We start from the raw sequence: 19,971 nt of genomic DNA, 5'->3' as shown, positions 1-19,971 counted from the left end.
TTGCAGGGAGTATGGGTTAGATCCCTGGTGGAGGAATTGGGATCCTGCAAGTCAACCCTCCTTGGAAGAAAAGTTATGACCAACCTAGACAGCATATTAAAAAGCAGAGACATAACTTTGGAAACAAACGTCCGTCTAGTCAAAGCTATGGTTTTTCTAGTTGTCATGTATGGATGTGAGAGTTAGACTATAAATAAAGCTGAGCACTGAAGAATTGATGCTTTTGAACTGTGGTGTTGGAGAAGACTCTTGAGAGTCCCTTGGACTGCAAGGTGATCCAACCAGTCCATCCTAGAGGAAATCAGTCCAGAATATTCATTGGAAGGACTGATGCTGAAGCTGAAACTCCAATACTTTGGCCACCTGATGTGAAGAACTGACTCATTTGAAAAGACCCTGATGCTGGGGAAGATTGAAGGCAGGAGGAGCAGGGGAAGACAGAGGATGAGATGGTTGGATGGCATCACCAACTCAATGGACATGAGTTTGAGTAAACTCTGGGAGTTGTTGATGGACAGGAAAGCCTGGTGTGCTACAGTCCACGGGGTCGCAAAGAGTTGGACATGACTGAACAACTGAACTGAACTGAAGTCAACCCGCATGGCCAAAAAGAGAGAAGAAAGAAGATGGCATTGCTACTAACAAGTTTTGAAGATAAGTCCTGGATATAACTAAATATTCTAACTCTAGGACAAGAAAAATAATTTTTCCTCTACCTTCTAGGTTCTGTCTGTGTTCCCCTCTGTCATAAAAAATAAATTAACAAAGGTAAGTGTTGCCCTAAGACAATCAGACCGCCAGGCTTTTTTCCAGCAAAAAAAAAAAAAAAAAGTTTATTTGGGATCAGCAAAGAATTGTAATTTTGGGTAGGCAACCATGGTAAGACACATGCAAATCCTCAGCAAAAATGGAGAGGAGAACCCTTTTATAGAGGAGAAAAAGAAGTTGAGAGGGCTACAGTAAGCAAAGAGCATGTGACTTTTCTTTGGCTGAATTGCAACAGTCTCTTAAGATCTGAGCCAGAAGAGGCAATCTTCCTTCTTCCCATTGGCTCTGCTATCCTTGTAGAGTGTGAAAGCTTCCCCTTCTGGTCTCCTGACTCCATTTAAATGAGATTTCTATTATTAATTTTTTTTAACAAAAAACAAACAGAAGCTTAACAACATGGATATTTCCCATATACATAGGAGATACCCAGGAAAGCTGATTAAAACTTGACAAATGGACCAAGCTGCTACTTCAAATAACATTTTTAGCTAGAGGCAAAAGTTGGGGATAGTATTCGGGGATTACAAAGGGAAGGGAGCAATTCAGCAGAATTTGAAAGGAGCAAACATTTGGTCAACAAATATTTGTTAAGCCTTGCAGAGATCATGGGAACAGAGAAAAAAATTTAACAGACTTTAACAGACCTCCCTGTCTACACATCTAGTTCATATTATACTGTAATTATCCATGGTGATAGCTCTCTTCCTGAAATAAGTCCTCTATCTACATTCTGTTGACTGAAAAAAATTCACAATCTAAAAGTTGAGAATTATGTTTTATTCAGTGGACTTACTGAGGACTTAAGCTTGGGAGACAGCCTCTCAGCTCTAGGGACTGTTTTGCAGAAGTAAGGGAAGAACCAGGATATATAGGAACTTTTCCCAAAAAAACCCACAAATAGTTGGAATATCAAGAGACTACTGTCAATTAAAGAAAAACCAGGCAACTCAAGTTTAACAAATTTAGCACTTTTCCTTGTACAGAAAGATGCAAGAGTCTAGACTCACCAAAATCTTTCCCTGATATACACCTTAACTATCTAGGCCTGTATCCTGTTTATCTCCAGCCTGAATTCAACTACTGCAAAGACTGCTGGCTTGATGGCCTCAACATCCTTTGTTTCCTGGAATGGCAGGTGATATTCTTTGTCCATAACTCTTTTAGGTAGTTAGGGAGAAGGTCAAATGTTCTTTCAAAATCTTTTGGACCTTAATTGTTTTCAGCTCAAAATAATCCACCTGCCAAAGAGACATATTTTGGGGAGGCAAATGTTACTCCCCTCAGAGGCATACTTTGGGTGGTATATTCTGCTACACTTCGTGATACTCTGATAACAAGGTGGCCCAGTGAGAAATTCAGCCCAGGAGACTTAGCTAGAAACAGCCCTTGAAGAAAAATGTTAATAGAAAACACATTTGAGGATCTCACTTTATCTGCAAAATGTGCCTTTGACTAGATACTTTTCAATTCTCAATGGAAGTCCAGAAGTTTACAATTTCAGGTGCGGTTTCCCTCTCTTAAATTCCCCTGGATCGTAACCATCCAGGGAATTTCTCCTAGAATTTTGTTGGGAAACCAGTTTAGGAGCCAAATCTCTGGTTGTCTCCTGAAACCCCCCTCTGGGGTTATCCAGGGCCTTATAATTTCTTAATGCCCACAGGTCAGTCTTTGAAGTTTGACTCCTTTGCTCCAGGCTATTCTCAGAGTGAACCCAAGTGTTCTAGATGAGAAGATACAGGAACTGGTTCTCATAGTAAGTCTGTCTTACCCCTCTCCCCACAACTACTGCCAAGTAATTGGAGTGCTGTACCTCCCACTGCTATTCCTTCCATCTTTCCTTCACTTTTGAGATTTCTTGGCTCTAACAAAAGGGGAAACACACACACTCTCTGCTCTTCAGATCCATAAACTGATCCCCACTTCGACCAGTGACAGGCGTGTTGGATCTAAATAAGGTGAGTTATGGTTAGAAGGGCTGGTGCTGAGGATGCTTAGAGGGAAAGGCCCAGGTATGCTGGAAGGGGAAATTAAGGTGGTGGGATTGAGAACAGACAGTGATCCAACTTGTAAGTACCAACGACCTGAATTCAATTCCGTATGAATCTCATTGATACAATTCTTAAAGCCTCTCCCCACTCTTCTACCCCTCCGGCTTCCTCCTCAATCTTCCTAAGCATAATATCATTGTCCCTTGATATCTATGGAGTATTGGTCCAGGACCCCCATGCCCAGGATACCAAAATCCAGGCATCAAGTCCCTTATATAAAATGGCATAGCATTTGCATTTAATCTATATATCTTAATCATCTCTACATTACTTATAATACCTAATACAATTTAAATTTTATGTAAATAGCTGTAAGTACAGTATAAATGCTATGGAATTAGCTGGCAGCACAAAGCAAATTCAAGTGTTACTTTTCAGAACTTTCTGGATTTTTTTTAATATATATTTTTAATTTGTGGTCGTGGTTTGTTGAATCCCTGGGTGCAGAACAGGTGGATACAGAGGGCCAACTATACACTGAAGCAGCTTGAATCCTGGTCTTCTCATCCTATTTAGGCCTTCTGAGCCAGGGATAGGGTATCACAAAAGAGAAGCACCTATCCCTTATGCTGTGTTTGATGTAGCACTTGACATTCTCACAAATGCTCTCAATGCATATATCTCATAAGGCTCTCGCAAGTCTGAGGGACAGATGATTAGGCCCATTTTGGGGCATCATGCTCACAGTTGAGAACTAGGATAGACATTCCACAGGGCCAGGTATAGTCCTCATGGTAAATGAGGGCAGAGAGCTAGTTTAAAGGGGAGACTTTTTCAAGCAACTCTCTGTCCTAATTTTGACAGAGTAGCTCTTGTGAGGGCAATTTCAATCTTGGCACCTGATTGATTACAACAATATTTCAAAATTGGAGCTCATTGTGATGATGTTCTTAACAACAGATCAAGATCATTTATAATGACAATAATTAGGGAAATGGCTTCTGAGAAGGGGTGTGTGTAGTCAGAAGTGATAGCCTGTTTCCCAGGCTTTAGGGAAGTGTCATAAGGAAGGCGAGATCCTGGGAAGCAACATCTTTCAGAGTCAGCGTAGCTGCAGCCTAGGATTTCAGGGAACCAAAGCCTCCTGCTGAGAAATATCTCCCAAGTCTCTATTCATCTTCTGCATACCCTTTAAAGGTGACAACCTTTTGCAATTCACAAACATACAGCTTAAAATCCCATTTTGTAAGGATATACACTCTTCTATGAATTGATCTGGATGCAAAACAGTTAGCTAAAGGGAAATAAGTTCCTTAATTCAGATAGAAGAGAGGGCAGACAAGAGGTATTTGGAACTGTCAAAATAAACGTCATTAATTTTTTACAACTTTGCTCTTGTCTCAGACAGGCTGTAGCATATTGTCATTTCTTGTAAACTTGATTATCTAATGAGACTTATCTTCCAGCCTGGAAACCAAATGGTAAAATTGGGTCCAGGTGCCTACACTGACAGAGAAAGGAATTTTAAGGTGGAGCTCAGCTCTTAGGGCAGAGTTGAGATAATGCTTTCCTCTCTCTTCCCTGTGGATCCACAGGTGGTCCTGGTGACTGAAATGGCATCCACTCTAAAGGTCCTAGGCTCTCTGTTGGCTCTGCTGTTTCCTCTATGTGGGCTCTTTGTATACAGCCAGAACCTTTCCTGGAGGGAATTTATGAAACAGCACCACCTGAGCACAAATTGGGAATTCAGCAAGTACAAATGCAATGATCTGATGAGGGAAAGAGGCATTCCAAAAGACAAGAACTATCACATCTTCATCTATACCTTATGGCACAAAATTGTACATATATGCATGAGGAACTGGGGAGACCGCCACAGAAATGTATATATATGGGCCACATATCCCTTCGAGGTACTCAAGTGCATCCGAAAGAACAGCAGAGGCAATTACAAAGATTACAAGAGCTACAGCTACATTGAATTCCATTGCAGCATGAATGGGTTTGTTGATGGCATAGAGGACATGCGGTTATTAGAAGATATCAGCAACTAGAAAGTCCACCCACACCCACAGCTTTCAGCGTTCAGTGCTCCCAAGTGGTGGCCCCACGTACATTAAGAGCCCTTACGTTTACGTACCAACATTTTTCAACTACTTAGCATTTTTCACGTGGTTTCTTGCTCTCATAACTGCCTGTGTTGTTTCTCTGCTGGAATACCCTTCCCCTCTCATTTATCTGATTTTCTTCTTTTTTTTTTTTTTTTTTTTTAAGATTCTGCACATATGGCGTCTCTTTTTTTACTATCCCAGGAATTTTCCTGATATTGATTCTGCTTATACCTTTGCAAACTGAATGATCTTCCCATCCCTAAATAAATTATATCATTCCAATGTATATGGCATGTATGTATGTATACAGAGTATGTGTTGTGTGATTAGTACAGGAGTTTTAAGTGTGTGTTATATAGCTTATGCTTAAATGTGATTTGTACTGTTTATAGGTTTAAAGCATGTTATATGTGTCTGTCTACTGTGTGTAATAGGTTTCTGTGTGTGATGAATGTATAACTATTTATGCACTAAGCACGGGATAAGATGTGACCTAGGCATTGATGGTGGGGACATGTTGAGTTCCACCCAGATTTGTGGGTGTGACCAAAGCTGATTAGGTATAAAATATGCAGCATGTTCCTGGCACATAGCAGGTGCTCAGTCAACAATGATTTTATTCCTTCCTCATCCTTTGACTTGGTATTTTGACTTTGAGAAAACAAACATGACAAGTGCCCAGCAATTGTCTGCTCTCTCTAGGTTTCATTAAAAGTATCTATAAGGAGGGTACTGCATTTTAGATGAGTTAAGGTCATATGTTTCCTGATGAATAAAATATCAAGTAGAAGATATGAACATAAATCAGTTTATCTGCTAATAATCATGTTCACTTGGCAGAAATATAAGGTAAGGTTGTTGCTGCTGCTGCTGCTGCTAAGTCGCTTCAGTCGTGTCCGACTCTCTGCAACCCCATAGATGGCAGCCCACCAGGCTCCCCCATCCCTGGGATTCCCCAGGCAAGAACACCGGAGTGGGTTGCCATTGTAAGCTTCAGTTCAGTTCAGTTCAGTCGCTCAGTTGTGTCCGACTCTTTGTGATCCCATGAATTGCAGCCGCTAGGCCTCCCTGTCCATCACCAACTCCCGGAGTTCACTCAGACTCACGTCCATCGAGTTGGTGATGCCATCTCATCCTCTGTTGTCCCCTTCTCCTCCTGCCCCCAATCCCTCCCAGCATCAGAGTCTTTTCCAATGAGTCAACTCTTCGCATGAGGTGGCCTTTCAGCTTCAGCATCATTCCTTCCAAAGAAATCCCAGGGCTGATCTCCTTCAGAATGGACTGGTTGGATCTCCTTGCAGTCCAAGGGACTCTCAAGAGTCTTCTCGAACACCACAGTTCAAAAGCATCAATTGTTCGACGCTCAGCTTTCTTCACAGTCCAACTCTCACATCCATACATGACCACAGGAAAAACCATAGCCTTGACTACACGGACCTTTGTTGGCAAAGTAATGTCTCTGCTTTTGAATATGCTATCTAGGTTGGTCATAACCTTCCTTCCAAGGAGTAAGCGTCTTTTAATTTCATGGCTGCAGTCACCATCTGCAGTGATTTTGGAGCCCAAAACAATAAAGTCTGACACTGTTTCCACTGTTTCCCCATCTATTTCCCATGAAGTGATGGGACCAGATGCCATGATCTTTGTTTTCTGAATGTTGAGCTTTAAGCCAACTTTTTCACTCTCCACTTTCACTTTCAACAAGAGGCTTTTTAGTTCCTCTTCACTTTCTGCCATAAGGGTGGTGTCATCTGCATATCTGAGGTTATTGATATTTCTCCTGGCAATCTTGATTCCAGCTTGTGTTTCTTCCAGTCCAGCGTTTCTCATGATATGCTCTGCATATAAGTTAAATAAGCAGGGTGACAATATACAGCCTTGACATACTCCTTTTCCTATTTGGAACCAGTCTGTTGTTCCATGTCCAGTTCTAACTGTTGCTTCCTGACCCTTAGAGGACTTTAAAATGAAACTCTGTTCAAGAGTGAGGCTTAAGACTTACACTCTGTTGAAGGAAAGAGGAAGTATATGGGAGAAGGAAATGTTGAAGACAGAAGTAAGTAATGTCCACAGTAGTTCTGTTTGCTAAATAGGGGATAGAGACACAGGGTAAGAGAAATGTTCATGTCATATAATTATGCCCAGGGCAGGTATGTGAAGGAGAAATACTAAACATTATTATTCAGTCTCCAGCATCAACAAATGACTCAAACCTTGAAACAACTAGAAAAAAGACCAAGGTATAAACATTTTATACCTTGACAAACCCAGACAGCATAATAAAAAGCAGAGACATTACTTTGCTGGCAAAGGTCTGTCTAGTTAAAGCTATAGTTTTTCTAGTAGGCACGTATGGATGTGAGAGTTGAACCACAAAGAAGGCTGAATGCTGAAGAATTGATGCTTTTGAACTGTGGTGTTGGAGAAAACTCTTGAAAGTCCCTTGGACTACAAGAAGGTCAAACCAGTCAATTCTAAAGGAAATCAACTCTAAATATTCATTAGAGGGACTGATGCTGCAGACGAAGCTCCAATACTTTGGCCACCTGATATGAAGAGACATCTCATTAGGAAAGACCCTGATGCTGAGAAAGATTGAAGGCAGGAGGAGAAGGGGATGACAGAGGATGAGATAGTTGGATGGCATCACTGACTCAATGGACATGAGTTTGAGCAAGCTCCGGGAGATGGTGAAGGACAGGGAAGCCTGGAGTGCTGCAGTCCATGGGGTCACAAAGAGTTGGACATGACTGAGTGACAGAACAACAATAATATAAAAATTTTAAATTAGCTGATATTTTAAATTAGTTTGCATGCTGTAAGGAAGCAGAATTTTCCACCCTGAAATATGCCTCTTTGGCATAGGGATCATTTTAGCCTGGTTATTTTTTAAGAATCAGCAGATATGAGAGACATTCTGAAAACCAAATAGAAGTTACTTTTTTAACTCTTTTGTAGGAGACCTTTGGGCTTCCTAGGTGGAGCTAGTGGTAAAGGACCCGCCTGCCAATGCAGGAAACAGAAGAGACATGGGTTCAATACCTGGGTCAGAAAGGTCCCCTGGAGGAGGGCATGGTAACCCACTCCAGTATTTTAGCCTGGAGAATCCCACGGACAGAGGAGCCTGGTGGGCTATGGTCCATAGGGTTGCAGAGAGTCAGACACAACTGAAGCAACTTAGAATGCACACAAGAGACAATTACAGGTAAAAGGGAAATCTCCATTTGTAAGAGTGTCTTCCTGCTGTACCAGGAAGGTCGGTAGTGGCGACTCATACTCTAGAAACTTACTGATGGAGAAGGCAATAATAAATCTGCAAAACAACCTTATCCTTGTTTACTGTGTTTTTCTTGATCATCTTCCATAGATTCCTCACCCTCAACATCTCCTTTCGTCTTTAGCTAAAGATGGTGTTTAAGGTGATGGCATCAGCCATTTTGGTGAGTTACTCAGCTTTCCGGGTCTCTGTTATTATACATGTTATTAAACATTTATTTGTTCTCCTGTCAATATGTCATATAATATAATTATTGTACCAGTTAAGTTCCAAGGGAAAAAGAAAACAAATTTTCCTCTCAGCAACACCTTCCTAGAACTCAGGCCTCAATGAGTGGCCAGTGAATCTAGATTGGTCATCATGTTCCAAAGAGCTCCTCAGCTTTTCAGTGTTTTCAGTGTACTTGGGAATGAGCAGAGCCCTGGGAGATAAAGAACTTTACCAACCAAACTGACAAGATAGTATTAAATAATAGTTCTAAAAGCAGATAGGATAGGGAGTCCCCAGAGAAAGAGAACCAGGAAGGGCTTTCTTAACATAAGAGAAACCATTTTAGCCATAGGCATTTTGTAGTCTAGACTTGGCCACAAGATCTTAAGGGAAGTAAGGGAACAAAGGGAAAGCAATTAAGAAGTAATTGTTCAGCAATAAAACAGTGTCTCAGTTCCTCTTCAAAGGACATACATAACAATCTGATAAAGTCTTTTGAGTTCCAGATGCAGGACAGAAAGATGCTGTTGACCCTCCTGACTTCAGTCAACTAAAGCTTGGACTCTGTCAACATTTCCCCAGTTCTACACCGAAATCTCTGCTCAAGCCGCTTAGTAATATGCAAGTACCCTTAGCTTAAAACTTCCCCTTTTATGCTGTTTGCGGAGACTGCTTTGGGAAAAATCTCTGGTGTGCTCCCAACTTGCTGTGTGCGTGCTAAGTTGCTTCAGTCGTGTCCAACTCTTTACAACCCTATGGACTGTAGCCCACCAGGCTCCTTGCTGCAGGTAATAAATCTTTCCTGCTCCTGATCTTTGCCTTGGTTGTGTCTTTTGGCTTGACATCCATGTTAGCTAGTTAGAATGGGAAACAGGAGTCCAGAATGGCGGTGGCTAAAATACAAGGAACAGAAAAGCCCGTGAAAATAGAACAAAGGAATGTCCGAGGATGGGACTGAGGACCTCAGGTAGAACAAACAGCATCCTGGCTAGCCCACTTTACATAGGGCACGCCCAAGGGGAGGGAAAAACATATAAAAAGAGGAGCCAAAGGGCTGGGGCTCTCTCTTCGCATCTTTTGGGTCGGTATGCCCTCATGCCTCAAGGATGTATTTTCCTTTTATTTTCTAAATAAAACCGTGTCCTAAATAAAACACAGAGCCGTAACACTGATCTGTCTGAGAGCTATAACATGGTCTGTCCGAGGGCTGAGAACTATAACATGGTCTGTCCGAGGGCTGAGAGCTGTAACACAGTCTATCTGAGAGCTGAGAACGGTAACATGGTCTGTCTGAGAGCTGTGGCACGCTGAGGGCTTTAACGTCCGTCGCTACAAATTTTTGTTGTGACAAGATAGAACCGAGGAGATTTCACTCACCTCACATCCACCAAGAGGTGAATTCAGTTTTCTGGTGGTAATAGTTCTTCATCAATGATCAATTTACATATGGGAAACACGTTGTTTTTCTTACTTGATAAATACTGCTTTAAAATGTACTGGAGTATTCTGGTTTCCTAGAGCCATATTTTAGGATTGTCTTTTCAGTTCTCCTACAATAATTTTTCACGAGTACCTCACTTTTAAAATTCTTTAAAATTTGTTTTTATTAAAATGTTAAATGATGATGGTTCAAAACAGTATAGGAGGAAAATGAATTTAAAAGAAATTATTAACAGTTGTAAAAAATTAGTAAACAATACAGGAGGGCATGGCAACCCACTCCAGTATTTTGCCTGGAGAATCCCATGGACAGAGGAACCTGGCAGGCGTTGGTCCATAGGATCGCACAGAGTTGGACACGACTGAAGCGACTTAGCAGGCACACACACACACATTCTCAATTAAATAGAACTGGAAGACCAGAAGAGGGAGCTCTCACACCCTGTGAACAGAGCAGAGCCTAGCAGGGCCAGCCAGGACTTTCCTGGAAAGGATTCTGCCAATGAAAAGCCATGGACTCTTTGTTTATTATAGCCCTCCAACTTCCTATTTTTCTCTATTAAAGCATTCTCTTTCTCTTGCTGTGCAGGGACTTATTTCTTGACTGCTTTTCTTTCGTTTCTCCATTTCCCCACTTCTCTAATTAGTAACTGTCTGCATCTGCTCTTTGGAAAGGGGGAAGTTCTGCAAACAAGAAACGGAAAGACTTTTGTACCCGGAGGATTCTGCAAGGTCTTGCTCAATTTCAAGCACACAATCTTCATAATCTGACCTGTGCCCAGCTTTCTAGGCTCATCTGATATCACTCACTTTACTTGTTCTCTTAGTAGTAGTCATATGTAGCCACTTACAGTTCCAGGAATATGCCATGCACATTCCAGCCACTGAAACTTTGTTCTCACTTCTTGCCACTTGGTGACAATCTGCCCTGTGTTTATGTCCCAGTTCAGTTCATGGCCACTGAGAAGCTGCTGGGCTCCAATCCATGATGACCCCTTCCTCTTAACTCATTTACATCACACATTTGGCATTTAGCATATGCTGCTTTGTATGGTTAAAATTTTTCTCATATTTTATTCATTCATTCATGTATTCATCTATTCAATAGCATTTATAGAATGCCTACTGTGTGATGAATGCTGTGCTAAAGCAATTATGGTAGAAGGTGAAAAAGCCAGTTTCCATGCAGTCAAGGGAGTCAAGTTCTCTAGAACAGCTTCTTATAACCTGGGGACTTCAAGAAGTCCATGAACCATGTTCCCAAGTCCAGGGTCTATCTGCTTGCTGCACAATAGGCCAATGAATCAGAGATGAGGTGTTGAGGCAAGGAATACAACTTTATTCAGAAAGCAAACTGGAGGAGAAGATGGCCAACTAATGTCTCAAAATAACCACCTTGTTGGGGGGTATCTGGTTTTTTTATAGAACAGAGAGGTGTGGAGAAGGTGAGGAAGTAAAGTAAAAAGGTCATAAGTCTCACAAATGTTTCCGGGAATGGCCAGCTTCAGGGTTGGGTAGGTGTTAATTTCTTTTCTGTCAGTCACAGGTGGACAGGGTCAGATTGTCTCTCTGTGAATAGTCAAGCAGAAGAGCAGACCATTAAGTATGATTATAATAACAAAAGCAGCAAAAAGCAAAGGTTAAAATCGAAGAAGCAGATCCAACAAGGAGCAAAAATTGGCTCTTCCTAGTAACAAACCCACTGAAATTATATGGATTCTTCTTGGTATGTTTCCATTTGGGGGCAGCAAATCAATGGCTTTCATCAACTTCTCAGAGAAGTTTACAGCATTGGTCTAGTGGCTGTGATATAATTACCACACATATGCACATAACTATCAAAGAGGCTATTAATCTAGCCAAAACTCATTTTACAAAGTAGGGTTGGTGGTCTCAAAGTAATTTATGTTAAGGATACTCTAACTGGAAAAATTTCAGATTTTGTCTGTCACATGGGATAGCCCATATTTTAGGAGTCAGCATTTTCTGGGGCAAAGATATTATTCAATGGTCTTGTTCAAAGATAGATATTTTCACAAGATATTACACACATCAAAATTATAATAACTCCATAAACACTCTTAAACAAAGGTTATTTCTGATCCAACAAAACACTCTAGTTCACATCCGTACTGCTGATGGTGAGCAGGTATGAGATGGGAAAAGGGAAAGAAGGCTTGCTGTGACATCTTCACACTTTGTTCTGCATTCTGAGAAAATTTCTATCCCTTTTTGCTTTCATGAACTTTTTGCATTTTATAATACTCACATCCTCCCCTCAAATATTGAAGAATCCTAGCAATAAAGTATCTTATGACACTCATCAAAAATCCTAAATTTCCATTTGAGAAATGAGAGTCAGGTATTCTTGTTTCCCCCCACATAACCTTACGAGTAGCTATAAGTCCAAAGCTAGAAGTCAATTTGCTTCACAGAGAAATTCTAACTCAATTAGAAGGAATGAGGGAAAGCTATTAAGTAAATGTGTGGTTAGTAAAAGCCACCCTGCTTTGAAGACCTGGAGCAAAGAGCAGAAGAGCAAGACAGCAAATCTGATGTTTTCTAACTGAATTTACACTTCAATTATACTTTGGTATAATTATAATATAATTTAACAATAAAAATAGAATCCAATGAGTGCTAATAGTGTCTGAACAATTAGAGCTGGAAGAGTTCTGGGCCTGGAGAGAGGAAAGTTTGGAGGAGAGGATATTTGAGCACGGTCTACAAAGATGGGTAAGCAACCAGACTAGGTTGGAAAGGATGATCCAGGAAAAAGAAATAACACCTGTAAAACTGTGAAGTATGAATTTTTTTAAAAGTTAAAATTGTGGTTATCAAGAAAGTCTAAATAATAAATTCATGTCATTGAATAAGCTCATAAATAAACCCAAGTTATTAAACTCATCAGCAATAAGGAAGTCAGTAACATCCAAAAAAACAGTTCAAATGTGACTTTAGTTTACAGAAATGTATATTCTTAGCTGGATAAAATTCATTTGCATCACCATGAACAGGAATGATGCACTGTTATCATTTTATAAAAGTTTATGTCTGTTCTGCAAATCAAAGGTATACACCTTCACAGTGTCTGTTCATCCACAGTGGGTCTGCTAGACAAATCCTGGTACTAAATGAAAAGACTCCCAGTAATCTCTTTTGTCCATTTCCAAGTCTTGGACAACTTTCTCTTCTGTTATTGTTGTTATTCAGTTGCTAAGTTGTATCCAACTCTTTGAGACACCATGGACTGCAGGGTGTCAGGCTTCCCTGTCCTTCAATATCTCCCAAGTTTGCCCAAGTTCATGTCCATTGAGTTGGTGATGCCATCCAACTGTCTCATCCTTTGTCGTCCCCTTCTCCTCCTGCCCTCAATTTTTCCCAGCAATAGGGTCTTTTCTAATGAGTCAGCTCTTTGTATCAGGTGGCCAAAGTATTGGAGCTGCAGCTCCATCATTAGTCCTTCCAATGAATATTCAGGGTTAATTTCCTTTAGAATTTACTGGTTTGATCTTCTTGCTGTCCAAGGGACTCCCAAGAGTCTTCTCCAGCACCAAAACTCAAAAGCTTCCATTCTTTGGTGCTCAGCCTTTTTTACGGTCCACTTTCACATCCATATTATAACTACTGGAAAAACCATAGCTTTGACTATATGGCCCTTTGTGGGCAAAGTGATATCTCTGCTTTTTAATATATCAAGTTTGTCATAGCTTTCCTTCCAAGGAGCAAGCATCTTGTTTATAAAATGTATGGAGATCGTTATGACTGATGTGAAGAGGAAGAAGGAAGTCACAAGAAATAGTCTGATACAGCAATAGGCCAAAGAAGAAACTGTATCACATGTCCAAATTGACCAATGAGCTAAGAGTTGAAGGCTGTCTTTAGTGTCAGGAATTCAATTCCACAGAAACAATAAAACTAAACCTCACAAAGGAACTTGGAACTCATCACCTAGCATCAGCCTCTGACTCATTGTTCTGGCCATCACTGGCTGGATGCCTGACACAGAAATACATCAGCAACCATGAAAGAAGGAGCATTCTAAGAGGTCTGAATATGGTTGATAATTGTTAGAATAAGTATTAGATTGAAGACTGATCTGTTATTTCAGGACAGGGCTTCGAGACTGTTACTTTTGCAGTCAGCAATCAAATAAAGGTCTAGAGAATAGAATATACAAAATAACAGGCCATAGACCTAATCCCTTCTCAGTGAGGCATGGGTATGGAGAAAACATAGATAATAGAGACCTTATCAGATGCCCTGAACTTGCTTTAGAATTTTAGGGCCAGCCCAAGGGCCCAGCCAATCACTGGGGTCCATTTCCTGCACAGGGAGCATCTGATGGGATTCAGGACATGTTACTACTGAATTTGGCACCCTGGCATATTGAGGGTTTCCCAGGTGTGCAGTGGTAAAGAATATGCCTGCCACTGAAGGAGACGTAGGAGACGCAGATTCTATTCCCAAGTGGGGAAGATCCCCTGGAAGAGGAAGAGGCACCCACTCTAATATTCTTGCCTGGAAAATTCCATGGACAGAGGAGCCTGGTGGACTACAGTTCATAGGGTCACAAAGAGTCAGACATGACTGAGCGTGCACACATTAGCTTATGGAATATTTCAAGCTGAAGGAATTTGAGAGATGGAAGATAATGCAGGAAGGATTTTCTGACCTTCTGAAGCAGATCATGAGATCTTCATGTGAGAGGAGCCCTCCCTATGCCTAAGGGGAAAAGAGAATCTTTATCTCTGATCTAGATGAATAGGTCTTGAAAGTTTCTCCTCTCTTACTACACTTAGCTTGTACCTCTGTTCTTTCACATCTGTCCATGTCATCCCACTTTTTGTCAAACCTAGCATAAAAATGCTTAGGTTTAATCACTTCTTAGGGTCTTCATTTCCTTAGAAGTGTTCCTATATTCCTTATACTAAATAAATTTGTGTGCTTTTATCTTATTAATCTGTCTTTTGTTACAGGGACCCCAGCCGAGAATTTAGAAGCATAGAAGGAAAAGATATTTTTTCTCCCCTACACTTCAAAGGTTTGGGATAATTTAAGAGAGTTAAGAGAGGTATATTCCCCCATTCTTGTCTTTCCCCATCTGTCTTGCACCTTACTTATTATAGCAAGACAAGAATTCATCTGCCTGAATTAGGACAAAGTGAAAACATTATCTCAGGAGTCAAGCATAGGCCCAGTCTTAAAAACTTGGCCATTGGGTGAAAATCAATGTCAGCCAAGAAAAATGGTTCTCTACTAAGAATCACTGTGGAGTTAATCAAACATAGATATGCAAAGACCTCAGTCCCCCAAATTTAGATTCAGTAGGCCTAGGATCTTGGCATTATAAAAATTTTTATAGGCAATTCTGATGTGAGGTCAGGATTAGGGGACCCCTATCTAGGGACATGGATAACTTGATATTGTTTTTCTCTGTAGTAGACTTTGAATACAATCAAGTTGTGGAACTTCAAGGAGAAGGGAGACTATTCTAATACATAAGCTGTAGAAAAAGATACTTGAGTGCTAGGCAAACAGACATCTTAAAACATTTTTTTAAATTAATGGACTTGTTGGTTCAGAGCAATTTTATTTTATTTTTTAAAGATATTTATTTATTTATCTAGGCTGTACTGGGTATTTATTGCAGTGTGTGAGCTTCTCTAGTTGTGTTAGGCAGGCTTCTCCTGTTGTCTGGTGCTCAGGTTTATTTGTCTCACAGCATGTGGGATCTTAGTTCCCGGACCAGAGATCGAACCCTTGTCCTCTGCATTGGAAAACAGATTCTTCATCATTGGACCACCAGGGAAGTCCCCAGGACAAAATTTTAGATTCACAGAAAAATTGAGTAGAAAGTACAAAGAGTTCCCATATGCCTCTTCTTCCTTTTCTCTTCTCCTAACCACACAGTTCACAATTTTCCTATTATTAACATTTTATTGTGCTGTAGTGCTTATGTTACAACTGATGAATCAGTATTAATACATTAATACTGGAACTTCCTTGATGACCCAGTGATTAAGAATCCACCTTGCCATGCAGTGGACCCAGGTTCAATCCCTGGTGCAGGAACTGAGATCCCACATACCACAGAGCACCTAAGCCTACACCTGAGCCTGTGATCTCCAGAGACTGGGTGCAGTGAACCCACATGTGATAACTAGAAAGTCCGTAAGGCACAACAAAATAGCTCACATGATGCAACTAAGACCAGATGCAGCAAATAAATCAATAAAATTATTTTAAAAAATACATTATTATTGACTAAAGTCCACAATTTACACTAGAAATTGTTCTTGCGGTACACATTTTTGATGAGTGCATAATGTCATTGTACGGGGAGAAAGTTTTCCTTAGCACTCTTAGGTTCCTTGGCAGGGTCTGAAAATTCAGCTGACAAAGATCAATAGAAGAAAAGCATACAAATTTTATTAAATATTCACATGCTCATGGGAGCATTCACAAGAAAATGAAAATCCAAATAAGTGAACACAGCAGGAAGCTTTTATACCCTTTAGACAAAGAAACAATACCTCTGTAAAGAATTGACAAAACAAAGGGGTTTGGTCTCTGGATAGTATACCGGAGACCAGAGGTAGTCTACCCCTTCACCATATTATCTCTGCATAGTAAATGGTGAAGAAGTAACTAAAAAGATAGTTTTTGAGATTCATTTGCAGATTCCACTGGTGTCCTCACTGGGATGATGACAGTCTCTCTCCAGTAAAAGGAAAATTTATTTTCTGCCTTTGGACAGAAAGAGGGAAGCTTGTTTTGCACTTCATGATTCTTAATTGCCTTCAATGCAAAATAATTTTTATGTCAAAGAGCCATATTTTCGGATGACATGTTCTGGTTTCTTTCAGTATGAACATGGAACATCTCTCCATTTATTAATATCCTCTTTTGATTTATTTCATCAGAATTTTCTAGTTTTCCTCATATTGATCTTGTACATATTTTATTAGATTTACACCTAAGTATTTCATTTTTCTTTGGTGTTAAGGGAAATGTGAGTGTCTTTATTTCAAATCCCAATTGTTTATTGCTGGTATATAAAAAAAGCAATCAATTTTTGTATATTAACCTTGTATCCTGTAACTTGCTATAAACAGACTAAATTTTACCCTGAAGATTATTTGAGCCATTAAAAGTATTGGGCAAGAGTGTTTCACTGTTACATTTATGTTCAAGAAATGTTAATCTGGAAGTAATGTGTAGAATGGATTGGAAGCAAAAGAGACTAAAAGCAAAGAGTCTATGTAGGAAACTTTTATGTGAGTCCTCTATGAGACAATAGGTTCTGAATAAAGATATTGCAGCCCCAACGAAAAGGTACAAAAAGGTTTAACAGGCAAATACCCTAAATGTGCCCTGCTTCATATGTATGGGTCTCTTCTCAGTTTCCTCTTTGGGATGCCCTTGCCATCTTCTTTGCTGCTAAGTCACTTCAGTCGTGTCCGACTCTGTGCGACCCTATAGACGGCAGCCCACCAGGCTCCCCCATCCCTGGGATTCTCCAGGCAAGAACACTGGAGTGGGTTGCCATTTCCTTCTCCAATCTTCTTTACCTAACTTCTAATTAATCCTCAAAACTCAGGGTAGGTGTTGTGCCTTCCAAAAATACCTCCTTTCTACTGTCTCCAGACAGTTACCTTGATCACAGCTGTAAGTACTACTTATATTTATTAATATATTATGTATTAGTCCATTAACCTATCTCTATCATGAGCTCATGAATCAGAGTAGCCCAGTAGCTGGCCTAAAAAACATACACATAAATGAATAGTTCATTCAAGTCTATTGTTGAAATTCACATACCAAGTATGTGGCAGTTATTACATCAGATTTTCATGTATATTTTCTCCTAAAGAACTGAAATCATAAAAAAAAAAAAAAAAGAAGTTCAAGTAAGGAAGGAAACACCATTTCATATCAGGAAGTGATCAGTTCCTCAAAACTGTGTTTTGAGTCTCATTGTTTTTAAAATAAGCTTACTCTCCCTGTGTCTGCAGTGTAACTGATACTATTTTAAACAGCAGGTTTGAAAATCTAAGTGTTTCATCCATACTGTCCACAAGAAATTCATCTTCCAAGCTCTAGGTTTCTCTTTCTTAGGGTTCAGAACCCTTCCCCACGCAGACAGAACTAGCATGCCTGGGAGGAGAACACCAGACAAAAGCTTCTGGTCCTGGGACTAACTACTGCAGCTGGAGCCCCATCGTGGAGACCTGGTAAGCCCCACAGCTGGGGAGTGAGTGGGCAGTGAAGATAACTGGGAGATCCAGGTCAAATAGAAGGAGGGTAAATGTTTCAGGAAGCAAGAGACAAGGTTTCTTTTCCTTTGTAAAAATTATGTATTTATTTGGTTGTGTTGGGTCTTAGTTGCTGCGTGCAGGATCTTTGATCTTCATCGCAGCATGCTCTATCTTTAGTTGTGGCATGTGGGATCTAGTTTCTGGACCAAGGATTGAACCTGGGCCCCCTGCATTGGGAGCTCAGAGTCTTAGCTCCTGGACCACCAGGGAAGTCCTAGGAAGAGACAAGGTGTCTGACACGGGCAGCGTCAAACAGAGGAGTGCAGGTCAAAGAGAAGAACAAGATCTACCAATCAGAGTAAAGGTTGTCTTACCTCAAATTCCTCCTCACTGGGCTTTAGTTTCTTCAAAATTGTGAGACTCAAGTGAGAAAGGAGATGGTTTAAAAAAAAAAAAAAAAGCTATGAAATCTTAAAAGGCAGAGTGAAAATCTGAATGGGTGTGAGCAATAATTTCTCTCTTATTGCTTCTACTGCTACGATCTATTTTCTCTCTCCTTGCACAGAAAAGATGGGACCACATCTTCTGGGACGTTCTTCCCTCCTCTTATTGCTGCTGGGAATGTGGTGGTCAGTGCGTCCACTTTGTGCTGTGCCAAAAGGTCTCACCAAGGCTCGCTGGTTTGAAATTCAGCACATACAGCCAAGGCTTCTCCAATGCAACAAGGCAATGAGTGGTGTCAATAACTACACTCAGCACTGTAAACCTGAAAACACCTTTCTGCACAACGTCTTCCAGGATGTGACTGCTGTCTGTGATATGCCCAACATCATCTGTAAGAATGGCCAGCACAACTGTCACCAGAGTCCAAAGCCTGTCAACCTGACTCAGTGCAATTTCATCGCGGGAAGGTACCCTGACTGCCGCTACCATGACGCCGCCCAATACAAGTTCTTCATTGTTGCCTGTGACCCCCCTCAGAAGACCGACCCCCCTTATCATTTGGTTCCTGTACACTTAGATAAGGTTGTTTAAAGATCACTTTGCTTCTCGCTCAGCACAAATTCTCTTATGATCTCCTCTGATTTACTTGTCTTTTATTGATTTTTCTGGTTACCATAGAAGGAAAAAGGAGAGTATTGGAAAAATTAGAGTGATGAGGATACCAGATCAGAGTTGGAACAACAACAAAAAAAGTCAGATTCTTTTCTGCTTTGGAGCTCTGTGTTTTGAAGGAAGGTAGTAGATAAAAGGGTAAAGGAGGGTCCAGACCTCCATATTTTTAACCTTAGGAATTTGGCCAACATTTGCTGTATTGTGTTCAGAGCAATAAAACCATTTTTGGTTGCATTATAATGAGTGTGTGTGTAAGTATGTTTGAGATCACTTTCATGTCATTGCCAGCCTGGAGCTATCTAGGCCTGCATTTGCCAACATTCTAAGAACTACTTTGGCCCTAGGCAAACTTTGAGGTTATTTAGCAACCTGGGGCCTCGGCCATGTCCCTCTTCCTTGTTTTTCTGGGATTAAAGAGAAAGAAAATCCTCCATCCCTTCAAGCTCTGCTCATAGCTTTACATATTTCCCCTGAAATACTTGACTGTGTTTGTTGGAGGTGGCAGTGATATAGAGTGCTAATGGCATTTCATACACAGGTTCTAACACTGGTAACTGAGGCATCCTAGATCTTAACTATTTATTTCTATATTTAATCAGATAATGTTTTAAATATAAATAGTTGAAGGGGACTTCCCTGGTGGTAGAGAGGATACAGGTTCAACCCCTGGTTCGGGAAGATTCCACACGCTGAAGAGCAACTCACCCCATGCACCACAACTACCGAAGCCCCTGTGCCTAGAGCCTGTGCTACTAAACCAGAGAAGCCCCTGCAACGGGAAACCCGCTTACCGCAACAAG

General features: G+C 40.6%; 2 protein-coding genes across 4 annotated transcripts; both read left to right on the top strand.

Annotated features, from left to right (window-relative positions):
• The first annotated feature begins 2,228 nt into the window (after positions 1-2,228).
• On the top strand, positions 2,229-5,707 carry EDDM3B (epididymal protein 3B). 3 transcript variants are annotated; one of them, XM_055536308.1, is made up of 2 exons: positions 2,229-2,521; positions 4,352-5,707. In XM_055536308.1, the coding sequence occupies exon 2, from the start codon at positions 4,370-4,372 to the stop codon at positions 4,808-4,810; it is 441 nt and encodes a 146-aa protein (XP_055392283.1). In that variant the 5' UTR covers positions 2,229-2,521; positions 4,352-4,369; the 3' UTR covers positions 4,811-5,707. The 3 variants fall into 3 exon arrangements, with proteins under 3 accessions (XP_055392283.1, XP_055392281.1, XP_055392282.1); XM_055536306.1 differs by lacking the exon at positions 2,229-2,521 and adding an exon at positions 2,528-2,723; XM_055536307.1 differs by lacking the exon at positions 2,229-2,521 and adding an exon at positions 2,774-3,953.
• A 12,082-nt stretch (positions 5,708-17,789) lies between these two features.
• On the top strand, positions 17,790-19,411 carry RNASE6 (ribonuclease A family member k6). Its single transcript, XM_055536305.1, has 2 exons — positions 17,790-18,031; positions 18,621-19,411. The coding sequence occupies exon 2, from the start codon at positions 18,626-18,628 to the stop codon at positions 19,088-19,090; it is 465 nt and encodes a 154-aa protein (XP_055392280.1). The 5' UTR covers positions 17,790-18,031; positions 18,621-18,625; the 3' UTR covers positions 19,091-19,411.
• The last annotated feature ends 560 nt before the right edge of the window (positions 19,412-19,971 follow it).

This window comes from Bubalus kerabau, chromosome 10 (assembly GCF_029407905.1).
Source record: "Bubalus kerabau isolate K-KA32 ecotype Philippines breed swamp buffalo chromosome 10, PCC_UOA_SB_1v2, whole genome shotgun sequence".
Lineage (NCBI taxonomy): Eukaryota > Metazoa > Chordata > Mammalia > Artiodactyla > Bovidae > Bubalus > Bubalus kerabau.
This window is presented reverse-complemented; position numbering and strand designations above follow the sequence as displayed.